Source organism: Rhincodon typus, chromosome 5 (genome assembly GCF_021869965.1).
Source record: "Rhincodon typus isolate 14 chromosome 5, sRhiTyp1.1, whole genome shotgun sequence".
Lineage (NCBI taxonomy): Eukaryota > Metazoa > Chordata > Chondrichthyes > Orectolobiformes > Rhincodontidae > Rhincodon > Rhincodon typus.
Genome location: NC_063336.1, coordinates 16,126,228 through 16,149,528, shown reverse-complemented (window position 1 = coordinate 16,149,528; position 23,301 = coordinate 16,126,228). Strand labels below are relative to the sequence as shown.

General features: G+C 39.0%; 1 protein-coding gene across 2 annotated transcripts in view; it reads right to left on the bottom strand.

The window, feature by feature from the left end:
• Window positions 1-500: 500 nt before the first annotated feature.
• Window positions 501-23,301, bottom strand: part of tmem87b (transmembrane protein 87B) — a 55,364-nt gene continuing 32,563 nt past the window's right edge. The window contains exons 11-21 of one of the 2 annotated variants that reach the window (XM_048596784.1): window positions 22,624-22,723; window positions 21,665-21,758; window positions 20,183-20,254; window positions 13,307-13,415; window positions 13,154-13,212; window positions 11,967-12,070; window positions 9,157-9,224; window positions 8,742-8,809; window positions 4,492-4,541; window positions 3,843-3,873; window positions 501-3,064 (exon numbers count right to left, since the gene is read on the bottom strand). In XM_048596784.1, coding sequence (XP_048452741.1) covers window positions 3,023-3,064; window positions 3,843-3,873; window positions 4,492-4,541; window positions 8,742-8,809; window positions 9,157-9,224; window positions 11,967-12,070; window positions 13,154-13,212; window positions 13,307-13,415; window positions 20,183-20,254; window positions 21,665-21,758; window positions 22,624-22,723 — 797 coding nt within the window. In that variant the 3' untranslated portion in view covers window positions 501-3,022. Of the gene's footprint in view, window positions 3,065-3,841; window positions 3,874-4,491; window positions 4,542-8,741; window positions 8,854-9,156; window positions 9,225-11,966; window positions 12,071-13,153; window positions 13,213-13,306; window positions 13,416-20,182; window positions 20,255-21,664; window positions 21,759-22,623; window positions 22,724-23,301 lie in introns of those variants that run through there. The other variant, XR_007262084.1, reaches the window with a different exon arrangement.

The following is a 23,301-nucleotide window of genomic DNA, read 5'->3' as shown; positions in this document are numbered from 1 at the left end:
GAAAACATTCTGTTCGAATCCAAAACCTCTCAATTTCTTTTAAAAAGGACTCAATAACATCACTCCTTGTCTGCCTTTTTGAGACAGAAAAGAAGTTCTAACCTATCTTTGCTTTGCTGATATGTATAACCTCAGTTCTGGTATCACCCCGGTAATCTTCTCTGCACCCTTTCTTGTGCCAGGACTGTACACAGTACTCCAAAAATGTGGTTTAAGCAAGGCTTTGATACAGGATTAGTATGTATACTGTGCTCCCCATCACCAGGTACTAAACTAAAATGTGATCCCTATAATGGGTACAGCTGCTTGCCAGTCATCATGTGAAAATTGCTTCAAATCTTCATCCAGATACACCTTATTAAATTACATCAATTTCTCATCGCATTGTTTTCCAATTTGTACAACTGAATTACATGAATGATAGCTGGAAGTGAGAATCAGTGTGCTCGTGGCCAAAACAAGTCAAACAACTTTCTCAAATCAGAAAAGCAACTCAAATGTACTCTTGTATTATGTTTAATGAAGTTTTTAAAAAAAACTAAACTTTTTCGACATCTCTTCAGAGAGAGTGATATTTAAAAGATACAGAGTCAAACCATGATTTTACAGGTTATTGCTCTCATGGAATTGTGATCCACCACGTTAGACTGCAGTCAGTAGAAACAGAGAATTTGTAAATGCAATTTGATCTTAAACAAGTTAAGACTATTAAGAGAAAGCAGTGGAAGTGCATATTTCCCTTAACAAAAGAAAACTCTTCTTTGTGGAAGGCTTGCAACTACCAAAGTGCGATCACCTAAAACCTAACTTTAAAAAACACAGCACTTATAACAAAAACAACGGTGGAAATACTCAGCAAGTCTGTCAACATCTGAAGTCAGAGAGGAGAAGTTAACATTTCAGAATTCAAACTTAGGTGCTGGGTGAGGAGGTCAACTGGGGAGCAATTAAGACCCTTGTCAGTTAATAGCCACTTAAAGACCCCAACTCACCAACTGCTTGACGACCTGATTCCCCAGCAGGTGAAAAACGTAGCGACCTGCCTGCCATATGGAGGCCTCCAATGCACTAATCCTGGTATGCAACAGCGTAGCTCGGAGACCATCCTCTCCATAAGAAAGAAAGTCTTACTTTTCTGCTGCTAGATTACCAGAGGGGTGGACCTTGACTGCAGATGTTAGTTCAGCAGCTTCTAGTGACCCAAAACGCCACTGTGAAAGCCTGAAATACGTCAAAAACTCACCTGTCAGCTTTTAACATGGCAAGTTATTGTGCCAGTAGAAGTGGTGTGTTAAGTCACCAAATACAATCACCACCACCCCCGCCCTGCCCCCATCATTTTTGTTTCTCTCCAGACATTTCTGGATGTGCTGAATATTATCAGCATTTTCTATTTGTTTGTTTGAATCTCTTGCTTTTATTTCAAAATTCCAACAAATGTTTTACTTCATTTACAATATTCATAGATTGCTATTAATGTCACCATTTATTTGCATATTTAGTGGTTTGACAAAAATATATTGCAGAATTATCCAAAATAATTTCCCATTTTAAAGACCTTCGGTAATACCCTCCAGAGGCTATTTAAAATGGTACTCCTATTACCACAATTAAATCGATGCAAAAATAGAATTGTGCCTTGAAGTTGAATACTGGTAATTCTTCCACAGGGCACAGTTTTAAAACAGACAAGGACTGCAGCAATCATTGGGCAAAACGCAGACAATTAAAAAGTAAATAAAATCCATTAACGAAATTGTTATCAGCAATATCTTGATGGTACGACATTGTGCTGTAGCATAGTGGGAGGTCAGGTTTGCAATTGTCCACCTAGCAAACTATTGATCTCAGCTGCAGTGCTTGTTAAGAAAAAAGGGAGATAAAATGAGAGGAGTCAGAACTGGAGCAAAAGAATCACCAGCACTCCTGGGATATCAGTTTTATACCTCTTCATTGATCAGGAACCCAGCTGGATTGAGGACCTTAAAAAAAAACAGCATTGTACCTATCTAAGCAAGACAATGCTTTGTTGGGTAGGAAGAAAATAAATTTAAAATATGTTTGAATTGTTTAGCTTTGACTCCACCAAAACAGCAAACTTTGACAGAAGCAAGTGTTGTTACTTCAGCAACAGCAAAGATTGAAGGCCTCAGAAATCAGCTGGCTACTCGTTTTGTTACTAACAGATGACTGACGAATTCAGTATTACAATAATGTTTGAGCAATGTCAATTTACATTTTACAAGTCCACTTAGTTAGATCTGCTTCATTAGTTCAGACATTTACAAAATCAATTATTTTCATTATTTAAAAAGAAAGTACAATTGAGATTATGTAGAATATGGCTTTGCAGGTGCTTCCTAACATCCATTTTTCTTCTAGCATGGTCACAGCTGTTTTTATTTACAGAAAATATTTACCGATGTCCTTACAGCAATATTCATCCATATATCCATATTCAAAATGAAAGACAACTGCATGTATAAGTGATTTTTGTGTGGTATGCTGTGGGTAAATGCTACCAGAAACCGCCACCAGCTTCAGAGGTGGGTGTGAAATTAAGACTAAGTAACTGTCAATAGAATATTTCAAGATACTTCTTGCAATTTATGTAGGCTAACTTAATGGAATAATGTCTTAAGGAAAAAGTTCTAAATCAGCATCAACCCACAGGGGAGCATTTCATTTCAAGAGGTAAGGGGAAATGAGGAATTATGGAAAATTGAGTTCTCATACTAATTTGAAGGGGATTTGTAGCAAAGTCTGTTTGTAGCGCAGAGTTAAGATTTTCTGCTACATGGACTTTTATTTTTTTTACTTCAAATATGAAAGTAAAAATAAAATTTGAATGTGAAATTGCACACAAAGTAAACAAACATACTAGTTCATCTGTGGTAGCCTGTTTAACAGCTCAAGCCATCTGCAACATTTCTTTATTCGTCCTTGGACCCCACATATTGCAGAAGTCACAGCTTCAAAAATGAATTTCACAGTAAAACACAGGTTCACATTGCACAAAACTTCATTCCATCTTTGACATTTCATATTTGGTTGTCATTATTTCCTAATTTGACAAAAGAAAAGAAAATTAAAATTAGTCCTGCTTTGATTTAAAAGAAAGCTCCGTCTACTTTCTATTTTTATAGATAACTAAAAGATCAAAGCTGTGGAATTCTCTCCCAATTCCTTGCTGCTCTTTAACCTCACTCTCCTCCATTAAGACATTTAAAATTTTTTGTAAACTAATCTATCCTTGAGAGACTCGGCATCACACTTTATTGTGCTGTGCTTCTATGAAGCACCTTGGGTGTTTCATTATGTTAAAAGGTGCTATATAAATACAAGTTGTTGTTCTAGTCACTTTGTCATGCTTTCCTTGAAAATAACAGGTAGATTAATCTGGCACATGCCACCTCTGCAAACACTACCAGTCCACAACGTATTGACAAGTCATAATTATCAGACAGCACAGAATCCCTGATTCATCACATGAAAATCTGAGTAATGAAATTCAGCTACGTTCTTGAATGCATGCTGAACTGAAACCCTAGAAGTATGGAGCTGTCAAAACTCTGTACAGACTACAATGTGCACAGAACGTTGTAACATGTGGCACACCCTGGCCTCCCTCAGCATTATACAAGTACATAATGATGACAATTACCAAGCAAAGTTCTCAGCTGTACAGACTAGGTAAACAACAAACCATCTGGCAATTAAACAACATTATTTTGAGAGTTGGGGAAGGAGATGGAATGAACAAGGATGTTTCTGTTAGCAGCCAAACCCATTTGTGAACCAGGTTTAATTAACAAAGCATTATGGTTATGGAGTCTACTTACTTCATCTGAATCCAGCAACATCGGGAGTGCACTGAAATATAAATGAAAACGTGACATTAGCCAATGGGGGCAATCATGCTAGAATAATGCAAACAATATACTGCGATAGCAGAACACCAAAATTTCTTCTGATTTATTTCTTCTGTGCAGCCTGCTTATTTCAATACATGGTACCTTAACTTTCTGGGTAGATGTTTACACACTGTGTTGCAAGAGCTCAGCTGGACAGTGACCTATGTGGTAAATTCACCACAAGTACACTCGTGCACAGCTCAAAGAGAAAACTGCAGTCACTACAACTAACTAGCAAAGTGCTACTGCGAGACTCTGGTCTTTATTCAAGATTGACTGAGAGCTACGTTTAACACAATATATAAAACAATAAAAATAACTAATGTTCAAGTACACAACTTTGCTTCTAAATGACTAAATTAGGCACCACATTGTAATACGGCAGGATGAGAAGATGACAGATATTTATTTATTAGTAACATAAGAACAATATGAGACAGGGGAGAAGGTTGACTACCAAGATTTTTAAAAAAGGGATAAGCCATGTAGGCACAAAAAAAAGTAGTGCAAAAAAACTCAAAGCTTGAATTAGATTGAACCCGATAGCCGTAGAGATTTGATAAATGCTGATAATTACACATCTGTAACAGAAGGTATGTTCTCTTCCACCCACTTTAAATCTTCATCCTATTAAGAAAAAGCAAATATCAAACCAACTTCTGAAAAAGTATATAAATCTGTACAATTTTGGGACAATTGCATCAGAAAAGGAAAATCAATTTATGTCAACACAAGATAGATTGCCAAAACCTTTTTGGTCAATTTTGATCATACATTACAAATTTAAAGAGTGAGAAAAACAAAACTGAGCAAGGAAAGCTGTCAGTCCATTAAGTTTACACTTCCAGAGTCCATGTACGATTGCTGCACCTTCAATTTCACTCCCAAATTACCTGATCCCCAACTTCACTTGAAGGAAGAGTTGGAGATACTTGAGAATTTATACATGGCAGGGATATAGGGAAACAGTTGAGAAGCAAACTCTTAAAGAGCTGCTTTGGGTGAAAACAGTTTCCTGTGTCACAAGATTCCAGGATTCAGATTAACACTGATATTCTTTCAAGGGTTAGCACATTCATTGGCTTGGCCAGCATTAGTTGTCCATCCCTAGTGGCCCTTGAGAAGGTGGTGAGCTGCCTCCTTGGACTGTTGCATTTCATCTTGTGGAAGGTGCCATCGTGCTGTTAGGAAGGGAATTCTAGGTTTTTATCTAGCAACAGTGGAGGAATGGTGATGTAGCGGTCAGGATGATGTGTGGATTTGGTGCCTTTAACATTGCAAAGCATTCTAAGGCATATCACAGGAGCGTAGTTTATTAAACATTTGCTACAAAAATAGTCTTGAAGGGACATTTCAAAAGGAGATCTTTAAGGAAAAAACATGAGCTTTAGGGAGAGAATTCTAAATCTGAAAACCAATAGGACCGAATACATGACAATCAATATTGGACATTAAGAATGAACAGGAAGCCACAGTTGGAGTAATACTGAGCTCTTAAGAGGGTTGTAGAGCTAGGTAGGATACAGAGACAAGGAGGAGAGAGGCCAGGGAGTAATCTGAATATAATGGCCCTGTTGGGGGAAATGACCATTCACGGGAAAGCAGCAGTAACCAGGTCGGTGGCACTACAACTGGCTCTGGGGCACAGCAGGAAAGGGCAAAGGTAAACAGGATAGGAGACTTGACAGTTAAGGGGACAGGCAGGAGATTCTGTGGCTGCAAACAGAAATCCAGGATGGTGTCTCGCTTCCCAGGTGCCAGGGTCCAGGATGTCTCAGAGCAGCTACAGAACGTTCTCAAGGGGGAGGGTGAGCAGCCAGGAGTCATTGACACAAATGACAAAGTTAGAAGTAGGGATGAGGTCCTGCAGAGTGATTATAGACAGGGGAAAAAAAAGTTAAAAACCTGTACCTCAATGGTGACAATCTCTGGATTACTTCTAGTGCCACATGCTACTGAGTGTAAGAATACAGGATATGGCAGATGAATGTGTGGCTAAAGAATTGGTGCAGGGGGCAGGGATTCAGATTCCTGGATTGTTGGGATCTTTTCTGGGACAGAGGTTACCTGTTCACGAGGGACAGGTTGCACCTGAACTGGAGGGGGACCAATATCCTGGCAGGCAGATTTGCTAGTGCTACAAGGGAGGGTTTAAACTAAATTGGCAGGGGTGTGGGATCCTCAACAGCAGGGAGGGAAGTGAGACGCTGGAAGGAGATACCGTAAATCAAAAATAGCAAGAAGAGGAGACAGGTCAGGGAGCGAGGAATACCTGTTGGATTAAATTGCATCCATCTCAATGCAAGAGGGCTGACAGGTAAGGTCGATGAACTTGGGGTGTGGATAGGTAGGTGGGACTGGGATATTATTTATTCAGAGGGACAAAACTGGTCCACAGGTTCAAGTTCTAAATTTGGGCAAGTCTAATTCTATCAAAATTCGCCAAGAGCTTGCAGGGGTTGATAGGAGTAGTTTGTTTCCAGGCAAAGGGAGCTCTAGCAAGTGGGAGGCCTTAAAGTGTGATAGCTAGAGTTCAAGGTCTCTATGTTCCTGTGAGGATGAAGGGCAAGGTTGGCAGGAATAGGGAACCCTGGATAACAAGAGATATTGAGGCTTTGACTTGAAAAAAGGAGGCACGGCTCAGGAACAGGCAGCTGGGATCAAGGGATTCCATGGGAGTATACAGGAGCTTACTGAAGAAGGAAATCAAGGGGGCGAAAAGGGGGCATGAGATAACTTTGGCTAAGATTAGGATGAATCTAAAGAGATTCTTTAAGTATATTAAAGGAGAAAGAATAACTACAGGGAGAATGGGACTCCTCAAGAACCAAAGTGGACATGTATATGTGGAACCACAAGAGATTGGCGAGGTCCTCAATGAATATTTCTCCTCGGTCTTTACCGTGGAGAAAGATATGAAGACTTGGGAACTCAGGGAAGTTAGTGGCGATATCTTGGAGACAGTCCGTATCACAGTGGAGGTGGTCTTGGGACATATTAGAATGTATGAAATGGGGTTAGCGTGGATGGACATTTTGGTCGGCATGGACTAGTTTGGGCCGAAGGGCCTGCCTCTGTGCTGTAGGACTCTATGACTATTTCATTGTGGAAATTATGAAACGTATCAGGGTTTGTCATCATTGCTTAATGGAAATGGATGGTATGTTTTGGAGTTCACACACATGCAGGATAATGCAGAAAGTTAGTTTCACGGATTCTCTACAAGGTCTGCTAGTTAGACAACTCTCGTTTGCCACTGACCACCTAGATTGCAATCAATGACAAATCAATTAACTTAACAGAAACATCCACAATCATGCTGTTAGTCTCGCTGCACAAAGACATTTGAAAAAGTAAACACCCAGTTACATCTTGATTCCACAGCCAGTTAGACCCTTAGTATAGAGGTCAATATCAAAGTTGCAATCAATACAAAACTGGGAAGCATCGTCAACTGTGAGGGGGTGGGGGAAGAGGCAGAACTTCAAGAGAAGTTCTTGACAAATTGATGGAGTGGACAGTTAGGTGGAAAATTAAAATTTAATGCGGAAATTGAGGTGATACATTTTCATGGAAAAAAATGGAGGGACTTTAAATGAAGGTACTATTATAAAGGGTGTGCTGCAATAGAGAGATCCAAGTGTAACCATGCATAGGTCATGAAAAGTGACACACCAGATAGGCAGAGGACTTAATAAAACATACAACATTTTGGGCTTTATTAATAGATGCAGAGAGTTCAAGACTACAAGAAGTCATGCTGAACCTGTTTAAGACACTAGTTGGATCTCAGCTGGAATACTGTCAACGATTCTTAGTGCCACACTTCAGGAAGAATGTGAAAATGCTGGAGAAAGTGCAGAAGAGGTTTACAAGACTAGTTTCAGCATGAGACACTTCAGTTACGAAGATAAATTGAAGTAGTACAAACCATTCTTATTAGAGAGAAGGCCGAGATGAAATCTGATAGAAATTTTGAAAAATCATGAGGAGTCTGGACAGACACTATTCTCACTTGTAAAAAGGATCAACAACGAGGAGGCAAAGATTTAAAAGTAATTTTCAAAACAAGCAATGCAATGTGAGAATTTATTTGCACACAGCACAAAGTCAGAACCTAGAAGTACGGTGAAAAGTAGGTTCAAAGTGACAATGTGAATAGAAGCAACATGCAGATTTAAAAGGAAGATGGTAGGAGTTGGATACCAATTCATAATGCTTATTTGAAGAGTCAGTGCAGACATGATGGACCAAATAGTCTTGTAACAATTCAGTGATTGAACAAGGTGTAAGATGGTATACTAACTTCAATAACTGAAAAACACCCCAAGGTAATGTCATGAAGTTTTTTATTCCTTGGTTAAAGTTTACAAATTAAAATAAGTTTTCAGAAAATATTTTTCATCTTAGTTTCTATCTCAATCCAATCAGAATTTAGCAACCTGAAATTTTAACTTAAAAGCTGTATTTTGGGTTTGCTGTTTAGGAGTTCTTCACTGTGGTCAGTTGGTTACCTGCTTACTACCAACACCGCTGTCACACGTTAAGTTAGCGCAGATTTAAATTGTCATCAGGAAAAGCAAAAGAGATTGGAGAGATCACTGGACTTTAGTGTACAGCTTTCTTGAAGCTCACCAGCAAGCCCTGTTCCTCCACTGCTGACAGCAGAACGTAGTCCATTAACATGCACAAATAGCTTAGCATTTGAAAACCAAACGTTTAACAATTTTAACACTATTTCAATCCCACCCAACATGAATACTTTATATCTCAATGTTTACAACTTTTGAGCCAGTGTCATGAAAAACATGCAAAAATACTACTCACCATATTTGAACCTGGTTTTGCTGTACCATTAATCCCCACTTTGGACATTCTAACCTTTATTCCATCAGCTGTAGAGCATACAATAAAAAATGTCTTGACTGAATGGAACAGACTGTTATGGTACACAAAAAAGTAAATGAAACAAAAAAGACAGTAAGCAGACTTGAATTCTAATTAGGGCTCTCAGAAAAGGTCAATTCATACATCAAGTTCAGAAAATTCACCTAATACAGTCCATATTCAAATATTATCCATCTCTGCATCTTCTTTTTCACAGCAGTACACTATTTTACAAACTATGACTAACATTTTGCTATGTTGTGGGATTTTCATGTCCCCACAATTCAACAGTCACTTCATTTACTGTAAATTTACACCAAGTCGAAAGTAGAAATTAAGTAAAATGTTAATTTACCAAAGTTTGTTCCAACCAGTTCATTCATTTCGTCATCTGGGTCATCAATAAGCGGTGTAAATGCGTACCTGAAGTCAAAAAGACACCCAAGAGAAATACAGAATCAGAAAATGAAATATTCCCTTCTTTCAGTGACCTCGATATATCTCAAGTGACACCTCTGGTACGTGCTTAGGCACTGAAGGCATTACAACTTAACCTCACCAGGTTAATTGCTTATATCAACTTGGTCAAAAGCTGGTATTTCAACACATCACAAATCACATTCGACATCTTTTCCAAGTGTAAAACTTAGTGTGTCACTAAGTGACATGTTTATAATCCAAATTATTTGTTAGAAACTTTAGCATTGAGCTTTTACAGCAGGATTAGTTTAAATCAAACAAATTTCAAACAGTATAATAAATAATTTAAGTTTAAAACTCAAGCAATCTCAAATATTTATATTTCATGTTAAAATGGATAACACAGCAAATGCAAGCTGATTGTAAAATATGAAGAATTGTGCATTGCAAGTTTATAACACCAGCAGCTCAGATTAACATCAATACAGAAATGCTCAGAAATTCTCTGAAGGACTCTGAATACTAGAATGTTCACGTCAGGCAGTGAGGCCTCAATAGGATTAAAACAAGTCAGTGGGGAAGTTCAATCAACTTTCACACACATACTAAATCAGTTAAGAAATGTAACCTAGTCTTTTCCGTGCACATTGAAAGCATGGAAAAGTTTGTTTTTCCTTTCTAACTTCACCCTATTACCAAGAAGGAAAAAACAAACTGAATCAGTGTTCTTGACAACAAGGTGCAGAGCTGGATGAACACAGCAGGCCAAGCAGCATCATAGGAGCAAAAAGGCTGACGTTTCAGGCCTAGACCCTTCTTCAGAAATGGGGGAGGGGAAGGGGGTTCTGAAATAAATAGGGAGAGAGGGGGAGGCGGATAGAAGGTGGATAGAGGAAAGGATAGGTGGAGAGGAAACAGACAGGTCAAAGAGGCGGTGTTGGAGCCAGTAAAGGTGAGTGTAGGTGGGGAGTTAGGGAGGGGATAGGTCAGTCCAGGGAGGACGGACAGGTCAAGGGGGCGGGATGAGGTTAGTAAGTAGGAGATGGGGGTGCAGCTTGAGGTGGGAGGAGGGGATAGGTGGGAGGAAGAACAGGTTAGGGAGGCGGGGACGAGCTGGGCTGGTTTTGGGATGCGATGGGGGGAGGGGAGATTTTGAACCTTGTGAAATCCACATTGACACCATTAGGCTGCAGGATTCCCAAGCGGAATATATGAGTTGCTGTTCCTGCAACCTTCAGGTGGCATCGTTGTGGCACTGCAGGAGGCCCAGGATGGACATGTCGTCCGAGGAATGGGAGGGGGAGTTGAAATGGTTCCCGCTGGGAGGTGCAGTTGTTTATTGCGAACCGAGCGTAGGTGTTCTGCAAAGCGGTCCCCGAGCCTCCGCTTGGTTTCCCCGATGTAGAGGAGGCCACAACGGGTACAGCGGATGCAGTATATCACATTAGCAGATGTGCAGGTGAACATCTGCTTGATGTGGAAAGTCTTCTTGGGCCTGGGATGGGGGCGAGGGAGGAGGTATGGGGGCAGGTGTAGCACTTCCTGCGGTTGCAGGGAAAAGTGCCAGGTGTGGTGGGGCTGGAGGGGAGTGTGGAGCGGACAAGGGAGTCACGGAGAGAGCGGTCCCTCCGGAAAGCAGATAAGGGTGGGGAGGGAAAGATGTCATTGGTGGTGGGGTCGGATTGCAGATGGCGGAAGTGTCAGAGGATGATGCGTTGGATCCGGAGGTTGGTCGGGTGGTACGTGAGGACGAGGGGGATTCTTTTTTGGTGCTTATTGCGGGGACGGGGTGTGAGGGATGAGTTGTGGGAAATGTGGGAGATACGGTTGAGGGTGTTCTCGACCACTGAGAGGGGGAAGTTGCGGTCCTTGAAAAACGAGGACATCTGAGATGTACGGGAGTGGAATGCCTCATCCTGGGAGCAGATGCGGTGGAGGCGAAGGAATTGGGAATAGGGGATGGCATTTTTGCAGGAAGGTGGGTGGGAGGAGGTGTATTCTAGGTAGCTGTGGGAGTCGGTGGGCTTGAAATGGATTTGCAGAGCTGGATGAACACAGCAGGCCAAGCAGCATCATAGGAGCAGAAAGGCTGACGTTTCTAGGCAAGCTTCAAAATCTCCCCTCCCCCTACCGCATCCCAAAACCAGCCCAGCTCGTCCCCGCCTCCCTAACTTGTTCTTCCTCCCACCTATCCCCTCCTCCCACCTCAAGCCGCACCCCCATCTCCTACCTACTAACGTCATCCCGCCCCCTTGACCTGTCCGTCCTCCCTGGACTGACTTATCCCCTTCCTAACTCCCCACCTACACTCACCTTTACTGGCTCCATCCCCGCCTCTTCGACCTGTCTGTTTCCTCTCCACCTATCCTCTCCTCTATCCATCTTCTATCCGCCTCCCCACTCTCCCTATTTATTTCAGAACCCCTTTCCCCTCCCCCATTTCTGAAGAAGGGTCTAGGCCCGAAATGTCAGCCTTTCTGCTCCTATGATGCTGCTTGGCCTGCTGTGTTCATCCAGCTCTGCACCTTGTTGTCTCGGATTCTCCAGCATCTGCAGTTCCTACTATCTCTGAATCAGTGTTCTTGTATGTGTTAAGATTTAAATACCAGGTCAGCACAGATTTAGAACAAATTGCTTGCCCAAAACCACAAAATGGCAACAGAACTAAAGGAAATCAAAAGGCAAAAGACAGAAATTCAAGAAATAAATACTCTAAAATGTATACAGGATATCAGAAACATATACCTCTGATTATTTGCAGATGGTCTCCAAAGGAACATTATGACCAGGAGAATGACAGAGAAAAGGAATCTCCAGAAAGCATCATCAACCCACAGTTCCATCCAATCCTGGTAATTTTTGGAAGAGATTAAAGTGGTTAAAACTTCATATCAATTTAAACAAATTGAAATTTTGAATTAAAACACACAAAATACCACAATTATAAAAAAACTGCCAACAGATTTCTAACAGATGTACCAAAGCTCTACCCTAATTGAGATTTCAGTGCAGTCCAGCCGTAGTAAGTCAAATTTTTTAGCAAGTGCTTACAATCTCAAGTTTATTTTAAACTTTCCTAAACTATAGATGCTTTATTGTTTGCACTACAATTCCAACAATATAATTTATTTTCAGACTCCCAAACTTTGTCTTCTTGCCCTCAGTTAGGCATGATGTAATCTGCTTCCAAGCCAAATCCTGAAAAACATAGCTAAAACACAAACTAAGCGTGCGATCCCGGTATTTACAGAGATAGTAGATTGGAACCAAGCAAGCAATTTGACTGTTGTACTGCTTCAGATGCCTGAAAATGGCCGTAGTTCATATTTTTGATTATTGCCTATCGTATACCATTTGGACATCTGTCAAGTCCAGAGTTAGGATATCTGCCAACAGTCACCATTGCTTAACAAACATTGGTAATCTTTGCTTTCCAGCAATCTCTGTATGCAAGGAAATTAGCAGTTTGATTTATGTCAAGGGACATGCTCTATAGTTTTGTCAGCATACCCATACAAAAGTAAAGTTGTAGAGTTGTTCTTTCCTATGGCAATTCTAACAAAAGAATTATTTGCCCATTTTCTTGGAGCAGCAAGGCAGAACAGTTGACTTTCAAAGCTAAATAGTTAAGTTTATCAAACATTGATGTTAATATTCAAGAAACAGCGGGCCAGACATAGTCCTGAAGCACTTATTCCACTTCTGAAAGCATTAACACTTAAGTGAGATTATTATTTTAGTAACTTCTATTGTTCATTGTTAAGATTGATTTTGGTTACATCAAGTCTTAAGTGGGCTCCATGAAAATTTGAAAGTGTGATCAATAAAACATACATTCCACCTGACATGCACTATATTTTGGAAGGTTCTAACAGAAAAACATGCAAAAGGGAAATAGAGAAATAAGTAAGTAAAATGTTTTCATGACTTACTGACTGACATGCTGCTAATCTGAACTTTTTCGTTGTCCATACCATAAACCCAACTGATGCTGGAAAATTAAGATAGTTTCATTAATATAAGTGGGAGACCATAACTGCTCACTTCGCCTGAAAAACTTGAACGGACTGAAAATAAGGACTTACCTATAATTGCCAAAATTAATGTATTGGTAAAATGTCTGTATAGTGACAGCTTCACTGTATTTTTCCTTAATTTCAGTGTCTTAATTGTTTGAGCGAGGCTGACAAATATGTGACAAAAGCTAAGGAAAACAGCTTTAACAAGGATTATATTACTATGCATCAAAAATACTTATATGAAAATAGACAAATGCAATCTCAGAATTCATTGTTACAATTCCTAAAATAAATCAAATTTAACAAGCTCCCCCTCAACTGAAGAAATTACCAACAAAGGTTCTACTTTTTGGAGTTTTTCCTTCAACCATTCAGAGCGAATGCAAACTAAAAATGAATTAACAGGTTAAATAAAATAATAAATCTCACTTTAAATAGCTGATACAACAAAGCCGCATCTTTCTCTTCCAGGAAGTGAGTGCCGCTGACAAGGCAAGTATTTTTGTTGCCCAACCCCAATTGTGTAGAATGGGGTGTCTTGATGGGTCATTTTCACAGTCAACCTTTAGGTCTGGAGTCAGATGAAAGTCAGACTGTCTAAACTTGACAGACTGCCTTCCCAGAAGGACATTAGTCAACTAGATTTTTAAAAAAATGAAATCAATGGTGGTTTCATAGTCACCATTACGAAAATTAGTTTTCAATTCCAGCTTTAATCAACTGAATTTAAATTCTACCAGCTGCCATGTTGAGATTAGATCCTACGTCCCTAAAGCATTAGCCCGGGCCTCTGGATTACTGGTCCATTTAACATTATCATCTCATTGCATTTCACCATCACAGACAACTACAAACACCCACATCCATACACAAATGTCACATTGGGTAGCTGCACAGTCCCGTAACATGTTCTTTATTCATACCAGACTAAAGCTGTCACTGCTGAGTTTCACAAATACAATTATCATCAATAAAGCTTATTTCTAGGAAAGCTCATTCCATTATGTTTGAGTCCTGATGATGTAGTTTTCCAAACTGGCTTTTCAAGTAGCCAAACATTAACACCTCTGTTTAGTTCTAGGAAACACCCTGATATTTAGCATTTCCAAGCAATTCAAATGGCTTTCCAGATTTTAGTCTTTTTTGGTTGGCTTTCACAGTATCTTCAACAGTTCCTGCCTCCTCTATTGCAACACTGTAACATCAATATTTTCCTAGATAATTTGCTTCTTATCAGAAGAATCAGTGTGTCCTCTTTCAGTGTACTTTTGGTGTCTGTATCTCTGCACTGTTCAATTTTACACATGGGGTCCCTTGCTTATAGATCTCTTGTTTCTGCATCTCTCCTTTGTTCGTGCCAGCCACACTACATCTTTATTAACTTCTATCCTCTCGGTACTGCTTCCTAGTCAAGGGCCACTGGGTTACACAGACTCCTATTTATTATCATCCAAGAAAATTACAATTGATCTGTTTACAAACAAAAGCTCTTAAAAACCAGACTCAAGTTTTTTTTTCAAAACTAAAAATTGTCCTTATTGTACTGGTTCTGGGCCATAGGTCACCTCCCTCGTCTACCAAATTTTTTCCTTCATTCCTTGAAGGAATTGAAATAAAAGTTGCTGCTTCCTGAGAAATTGTATGTTTTTCGCACAAAACCAGAAGGCACCAAAGCTACTAAGTAAAGAATAATCTTATCACCAGTCATTCACAAACAACGTGATATATTTTCTTTTTCTAATCTAGGGTATCAAAGTTCAATTGAAGTACTTCTCCTGTCAGCTGGGCTTAGATTAGCAGTAATTTATCTTTTGAGCTCTTTGAACCTCCTTTTATCATACTTGTTCTTTTATTAATTTCTTTTGGTTCCAAACTCTCAGAATTGTTATGGTGCAGGAGGGCGTCATTCAGCCCATCGTACATGTACCAGTTTTATCCCCTAGTGTCATTCTTCTGTCTTTTCCCCACATCTCTTCACATCATTTCTATCCAAAGATGAATCTGATGCCCTCTTGAATGCCTTAATTGAACTTTTAAAAAAATTTTCACCAAAATTATCCATCTCTTTCTTGGCTTGTCTTTTTCTTACCAGTGATGTAGTTATGTCCTCCTTTGTTAATGCTTCTTTTAAAAGACAAATAATTAAGTAGATTTGAACCTAACTACTTTGAAATTTCCAAGTAAATACAAGCATGGACCCTTCTCAGGTAGGCACTGTGCACTATAGAGAGAAGCAAAGAGACAAATAGAAAGGCATTAAAAGAAAATAAAATGAAACAAAAATTTTCTCCAATAACACTCAAGAAGCTCAACACCATCCAGAACAAAGCACCCCTCTGATTGTTTGTGGATGTGGTGCATTCATTCCCTCCACCACCAGTGCACAGTAGCAAGTAGCAAGACAGTAGCAACAGTGCAAACCAACCACAAAATTCACCAAGGGTCTCCAGACAGCACCTTCTAAACCCATGACAACTAGCATGTAGAAGGATTTGGGGAACAGATCCATAGGAATACTACCACCTCCAAGTTATCATCCAAGCCCTTTGCCAACTACATTGCTGTTCCTTCCATTTCGCCAGGTCAGAATCCTGGCGCTCCCTCTCTAACAGGATTGTGAAGGTACCTTGAAGCAGTTTAAGGCAACAGCTCGCCACCACCTTCTTAGGGTTAACTATTGCTCCACTACATAAAAATGTTTTGTTCCAAAATGTTTAATCTAGCAAAACACCCAGGCTTGCTGACCAAGAATAAATATAGCTGTAAACTAAACAAATGGCAGACTACTAGCCACAAGCAGCAGGAGTCTTCCAATCTATACCAGTGAAAGGAATTGGTTTTCCAAAACATTTTCAGTTAGCTTACTCAGGCACCCACCAATATATGCATTCCACAGTCTCAACTTCTCAGCAATTCAAAATAGTTCAATTAGTAACTTATAAGTATAGAACGCATTTGCAGAAAGCATTTTTCTACAAAATAAAACCACTTGCAACAAATTGAAACAAAATAAGGATTTTTTTCCGATAAAAGTGGCAAAGGTAAAGACGGTATCAAAAAATTAAACAAGAAGGAGCTTGTGGTTGATACTGCTGTACGTGAATCGAGACAAGGGGCTAGTTTACACATTGAACTTGCACTTTATTCTACAGCTCTTTTGGAACTATCTAACTTTTTTGCTGAGAGATATTAGATTTGCTACAAATGACTTGGGTCCAGTAATTGGAATCACTGGTGTTATTTAGCAGCTGACACATATGTTACTTTACAAATCCCAACTACTGTCAAAACACAAAATAAAGCAGTTTGTTAGCTGGCAAGCAGTTTCATTCTGTGGTGATGTTATTGTTAAAATTCATTTACAAATGTCTGGTCATTCTTAATCTCCATGTACAGTGGCCATAGATGGATAATTCATGGGTCTCATGCTGAATCCTTGAGCAAAGCTACTAACATTTTAGTAACCGAACCTCCAGGCAGAGGAACTTTGTAGCAGAGAGTAAAAATTAGCTTAGTAAAGCTGGGAAAAAAATATATTGTTCTGCATCATCTTCTAACGACTGCCAATAACAATTCTGCACACTAAGAAGTTACATATTTTTCTTACTTCTCAAACAACCATCAGTTGCTAGAAGGGAAAAACAAATGTGCATCAAACCATTTTACATCCAAATGATTTTTTTTGTGCAGTGATTTCCTGTTTGCGTAAATACAGCAATTTACACAGAGTCCCCAAGACAGCTAATAAGTTGAATGAACATGCTAATCTTGTTTCGCTCATTCTCCCCCAGTAAAATAGGTCGGTCCACTGGGAGAACTCCTTGTTCCTCTTCAAATACTGCCCTGGGATCTTGTACATCTGTTCAGGTGGTGCACATACATGCAGTGATGCCTCAATCCTCTATTTCCTCAGTATTGCAGTTATCCAAGATTATGCACTCCATCAGAGACAGTAGCATCACCATTACCAACTTAATCAAATTCCACATAAGTGTCTACAAAAATGAAGAGAAACCAAAGCAATAATTTTTAGAACAGAATGCATCTTGTTCAAGTAATGGATCGTATTGGGTGTTTCAGATGTTACCTCAACCCTGCCTTTCAAGGAAAAGATATATTTTATACAGAGCAGATTGAAGCGACTTTTGCTGAACAGTCAATTTAGAAAATGAAAACAGTTTGCCGTTAGCATGAGGTTTAGATTCAGAGTGTAAAACAGAGATGTGAATTTAAGGCACGAGATCAGAAGCAATGATTATTATTAAAGGATATCCACCAGCACAAGCCAGAATCAAGCAAAGCCAATGGGATATTGGACAAAAGCTCAAAACCAGATTTCTTTCCCTAGAAAGTTAAAATGTTAAACAATTCCAGTTAGAGAGAGAAAGAAAGCACAGTTTAAAGACAAAAGCAGCAGTCCACAATCAATAACAAGAAAACTGGCTGATACAACAGATCAATAGAGAGAATTCTTTCAAGATCTGTTTGTTGAGAGAATGCCCAGGGTGTAACAATACAACAAGTAAACGATCAAAAACAAAAGCCCAAGTCATTACTTGCATGACAACTGTGATCAAATAGCAGGTTCTAACCAGGGTTGTTGATAAGCAAAATTATATATCAAATGCCTTTTATCATCATCATTCCATCTTCTCAAGGGCATCTAGGGAAAGGTAATAACTACTGGCCCAGTCAGTGAAGCCCATATTCCATGAATGATCTTTTAAACAATCATGTTGCCGAGAAGAATCTTCCATTGAAAACAATCTGAATTGTGATTTAATTAAACTTTGTCATGGAGAGCAGTACAAACTATTTGAGTCAGATCAAATCCTTTATTGCTCTGTGCATGTCTAGAATTGGCCTTACTTCTGGTAAAAAATTGCAGCTTGCTGTTAGACATTAAATTCTGAATCCACTGCAATTAGCATTTGTTTAGTGGAACATTTTGCTATCAAAGCACATGGGAATTAGGTCACCAAATTTCAAAATAAAAAGCTACGAACATGTGGGTTAACTCCTACAGGCTCACAAAATTGATAGTCATAAAACATTCAGGAATTTAGTGTACATTGAATTTTTTTTTGATGGAATAAAAACCTCCGTAGTTGCATATTGCAACACCAAAATTCCTGGCCAGACTGGAGATGATTGGTTAAGTTGTGCCAGGAGACAACACTGCTATCAGTGATTTTACACACAAATTATCTGAAGTTAATTACAGTTGCTGCTGAAATAAACAATCTGCAATCTTTAGGTATGATGTATTCATTGGACTTTGGTGGAAAGATCATTGTATTTTTCACTGGGAGAAGCTGCTGCTGTATCATTCTTGCACAAGTACCTTTTGCTCTCGAGAAATTTTGTTTTAAAAAGTCTACAAGTGGACTATGTTTGCATTGTTGTAGAATAGAGATGTCTGCTTCAAGTTCTGCCCCACCTCCCATTTATTGCCTATCATTGTAGGGCCAACAGTCATTCTAAAAAGTTATATATTGGTGCTGCTTCTATTTACGTTTACAGCTACATTTTCATCATTCACTTCCCGTTTGGAGTCTAAATTCTGTTCAAAGAAATTTAGTGTAGCTTTGGTGGTACTGATTTGATGGGCAATAGGGCCTCTTCTTTGCTGTATGATTCTATAATTTTTAACAAATTAATCAAAAAATTCATAATTGTGAAATAATCCAACTGATGAGTTAAGAAACAGAACCTTCTCCCATGGTGGGAATGTTTGAATGAAGGTTCTGGAACTTCTTAAAAATAATAAGCCTTCTGGCTGGTAGTTACAGAATGAGAAATTAAACTTTAGAATCTGTTACTCTCATTAAAAAAGAATCAATGCAAAGCCACGGGCAGAACAAAATTCTCAATACTACCAATACTACTTTTATTTGGCTTCCGCCATGAAACATAGGCTGTCTCACACACCAAGGTGTCAAGTTTTGAGGAAAGCAATATCCACAAACTTGCAATGCCTGAAATGGTCGGTTCAAGGATCATTAGCAATAGTTACTGTACACATTGAAAGTGCTTGGGTGTCTGTGTATAATGGGAATTGACTGGAACAAAATTGATGCATTCAGCATTAGGAAAAGCCTCTGTACTGGAAGATAGGTTTAGAAGGGCTTTGTCTTTTGTTCATTTTTGGGATGTGGAGATCACTGCATGGTCAGGATTCACTTCCCACCCTGAATTATCCTGAAGAAAGTGATGAGTCGCATTCTCAAACAGAGACAGCCCAATGTGGTAATTTTAGCTTGAAGCGGTGTGATGCGTGGTTTACTAGGTCAGTTCAGAAAGTAGTTAGGAATCAAATGGTCCTCAGGCAGGTCTAGAGTCACACAGGCCAAACTAGGCAGGGATATTTAAAAGGACATTAGTCAACCATTTTTATGGCAATATCTTAGCTTCAAGGACATCATTTTAGATGCCAGCTTTATCATTCCAGATTTATTTAACCAAAGTGAAATTCTCACACCGCCATGGTGGGACTGAACATTACATTCTTCAATTAATGAGGCCAGGTTGCTCATTCAGTAGCAGAGCAACAATGCCGCTGCACCATTATCGTTAAACTCCAGCACTGCAACAGAAATAAACGGCAAGTGCCGCTGGTGGACCTGAAATCACAGCAGAAACTGATAGCAGGGCAAGGGTTAATTCTGTCACAGCAGTAAAATACATTAGCTAAAATAGAGATCTCTCAGGACTGAACTTTCAACTTTAGTAGGGAGAGTCAACTGGCAATACTGAATGAGCCAACCACTACACTGACTGCACCATGAGAAGGAACAAGCATAGGAACAGAGAGCGAAGCTGATATCCCCCATTTTATAGCAATATGGAAGTTCGAAGTTCTGTCTATAATGCTTTTCGCAAGAACCATTCATTTTAAGATCAATGCATTTCAAGAGAACACAAGAAGTTTTTGAAGGATATGAACCACACAAAACAGGAGTCAATTAATGCTAAAGCTATGTCAGCCACCAAAACTGGCACACTTCTTCGATCCTGCAGTATTAAAGAAAGTAGACGTTAGATTTTCTTAGAATTAGTTTCGATAGGATAAAATAGATCAGTCTAAATGCTGGACAAGCAAATTCAACTTTAAATGATAAGAGACAGGAGATTAATGTCCGCAGTTTAGATGACAGAAATAAACTCTGATCACAATTAAACAGATCAGAAACAATATCCACAAGGATACAGCAACTTCAACTTAAATGTTTTTCTTTTTGTTTTTAATTCATTCACAAGCTGAGGGCATTGCTGGCTAGGCCAGAATTTATTGCCTATCCCTAATTGTCCAGAAGGCAGTTAAGAGTCAACCACACTGCTGGTGGGTCTGGAGTCACTGTGACGATAGCAGTTCCCTTCCCCGAAGGACATTATTGAGCCAGATGGGTTTTTCTCACAATGGATTCATGGTCATCATTAGATTCTTAATTCCAGATATTTATTGAATTCAAATTCCATCATCTGCCGTGGTGGGATTCAAACCTGGGTCTCTAGAATAACAGTCCAGCAATAATACCACTAGGCTATTGCCTCCCCATGTTGCTGCGGTTAGTGCTGCACCATAGAACAATGCAACACAGGCTTGGGACATTATATTATTAATTAAGGAGGGATCAGCATTTGAAAAAGTGAAAAATATTAACAGATCTGGAAGGCCATCAACTCAACATTCCAAAACAAAAGCCCTCCAGAAATCCATTCCACATTCAAGAGTTTAAATGATTCCAAGATTTTCACCTTCACTTCAAATCTACCTTTTCTATTTAATGCATTCTGTATCTCTGAGGCTATTTCTTAAATTGTTTATTTTTAAAATTGGAAAGCTAATTGGGCCTTCTTAAAGTATCTAAGAATTTAAATACCAGTTTTGTGACTGAGTGACTAGAACTGGATACAGTATGAAACATTCAATCTGACTAGATAACTAGGCAGCTTGCTTCCCTCAATAATTTAGATGTATAGTTCAGCATTGCATTTGTCTTTTTGACTGGGGCTCTATAGTAAGTTAGTGCATTTAGTTTGAATTTTTTTAAAAATTCAAGTATTTTTGATCCAAGCAAAATTGTTTGGAAAATTCTTCACATTACTAAAAACAAAAAAAAGATCACTTAAAATAAAATCATAAATGGGTTGTTGAAGGTATTTGTACACAATCCAGGTGGTTCTAATACTGATTAGTAACACGTACATTATTTTTAAACTGCACTCCGCTTTCATCTTATACTTCATTTAAACTTAAGGTCCCCATTTCAACATAAAATGTGTTTATATAAATTTAGAACATTTAAAATGAGAAAAACAGGTCAAAAGAGAAGGTTTGAGTGAATCATACAACCACTTCTCTATTTGCGTGGAGATAGTAAAAAGAAAAATTCTAACTAAAAAATAATTGGTTGACTTTACCCCTGTAATTCTCAAGACTCCTTCGACAGATGCAAAAACCAGGTAGAGTGCTCCCAAACCAATTACTCTGTGCATTACTGTGCCCAATCGAGGTCTGTATAAGTGATACAATAGTTAAGAGATGCACTTCAATTATACTTCCTTTTAACAATGAACTGTTTCAGTCTTTGAGGAAAATGAGTAGGCCATCTAGTCTTTCAAAAACGATCAGCTGCATTCAATAACATCATGGCTATTCTGCCACCCAACTCCACATACCACCTCCGGTCTGCTGACCCTTACTCAGATCTGAGGAAGGGTCACCAGATCCAAAACATTAACTCTGATTTTTCTTCAGAGATAATTTCAGACCTGCTGAGCTTTTCCAGCAACTTCCGTTTTTGTTCCTGATTTCAGCATCCGCAGTTCTTTCGGCTTCCATATACCACCTCTTGTCCATCTCTCTTAGGAGTTTTAGCTAACAGAAGTCTGTAATCAGTTTTAAAATTGGCAACTGATCTATTATTAAATACCATATTAAGAAAAGTCTGATACATCTATGCCCCTCCCCATTAGAACAGGAGTAGGCCATTCAACTCCTCAAGCCTATTCTGCCATTTAGAAAGATCACAGTTGATCTGTGGCCTAACTCCACATACATGCCTTTAAAGAGGTGTTTCCTAATTTACTTATTGACCGGTCTGGTTCTAATATTTTGACTATGTTGCTAATCTAGACTCCAAACAAAAAATTCTCGCCATCTACCAGATTTGTTCCCCTTCATATCTTGAAACTTCTGATCAAATCATTGCTCGTACTTCTAAATCCCAGGGAATACAATGCTAGTTTGTGTAGTCAGACATCATAACCCAACCCTTAAGAGTCCAAGTATCGTTCTAGTAAATTTATACCAACTTCCCACCAATCCACTTAAGTTTTCAAAGCAATTTATACAGAAGCTCATTTGGGTAAATACTTACTTAACTATTCCATATCCCAAGCTTACAATTATCACAAGGAGCCGAGCCAATGTCCTTTTCACTGCAGAAATAAGCTCTGCAAAGATTAGAAGACCCTGCACTGTAGGGGAAAAACAAATCCATTAGCAGCCTTTTGAATTTTCCATGTACAATCTCAGCACCAATATCTGAAAATTTTTGAGTATAGGGTAAGTGATTTTTAAAGCAGGGAGTTGTTAACCAGAAGTCAAGTTCAACCTTACAAGAGGAAAAAACAGAAGAAGCAATTGACAGAGATGCATTCACACACTGCCAATGATAGCTTAAGCAAAATCCCAGGAGTAAATAATCAGCTTACTGCATTGAGGTCCAAAGCTTCAAACAAACAGATACCGATTTCTTTCTTCATCAACATAGTTTACATAAACTTATTATGTTTGCTGGTCTTTGTTTGACTTTAACACTATTTGAGGCCAATGAAGGACTTTAAAAATGCTTACAATAAAACAAAGAACTGCAGATATTGGAGATCTGAAACAACAAAAACAAAAATTTCTAGAGAAATTCAACAGGCTTGGCAGTGTTTATGAAAAGAAAACAGAGTTAACATTGAGATAACAAGGTGTAGAGCTGGATGAACACAGCAGGCCAAGCAGCATCGTAGGAGCAGGAAGGCTGACGTTTCGGGCCTAGACCCTT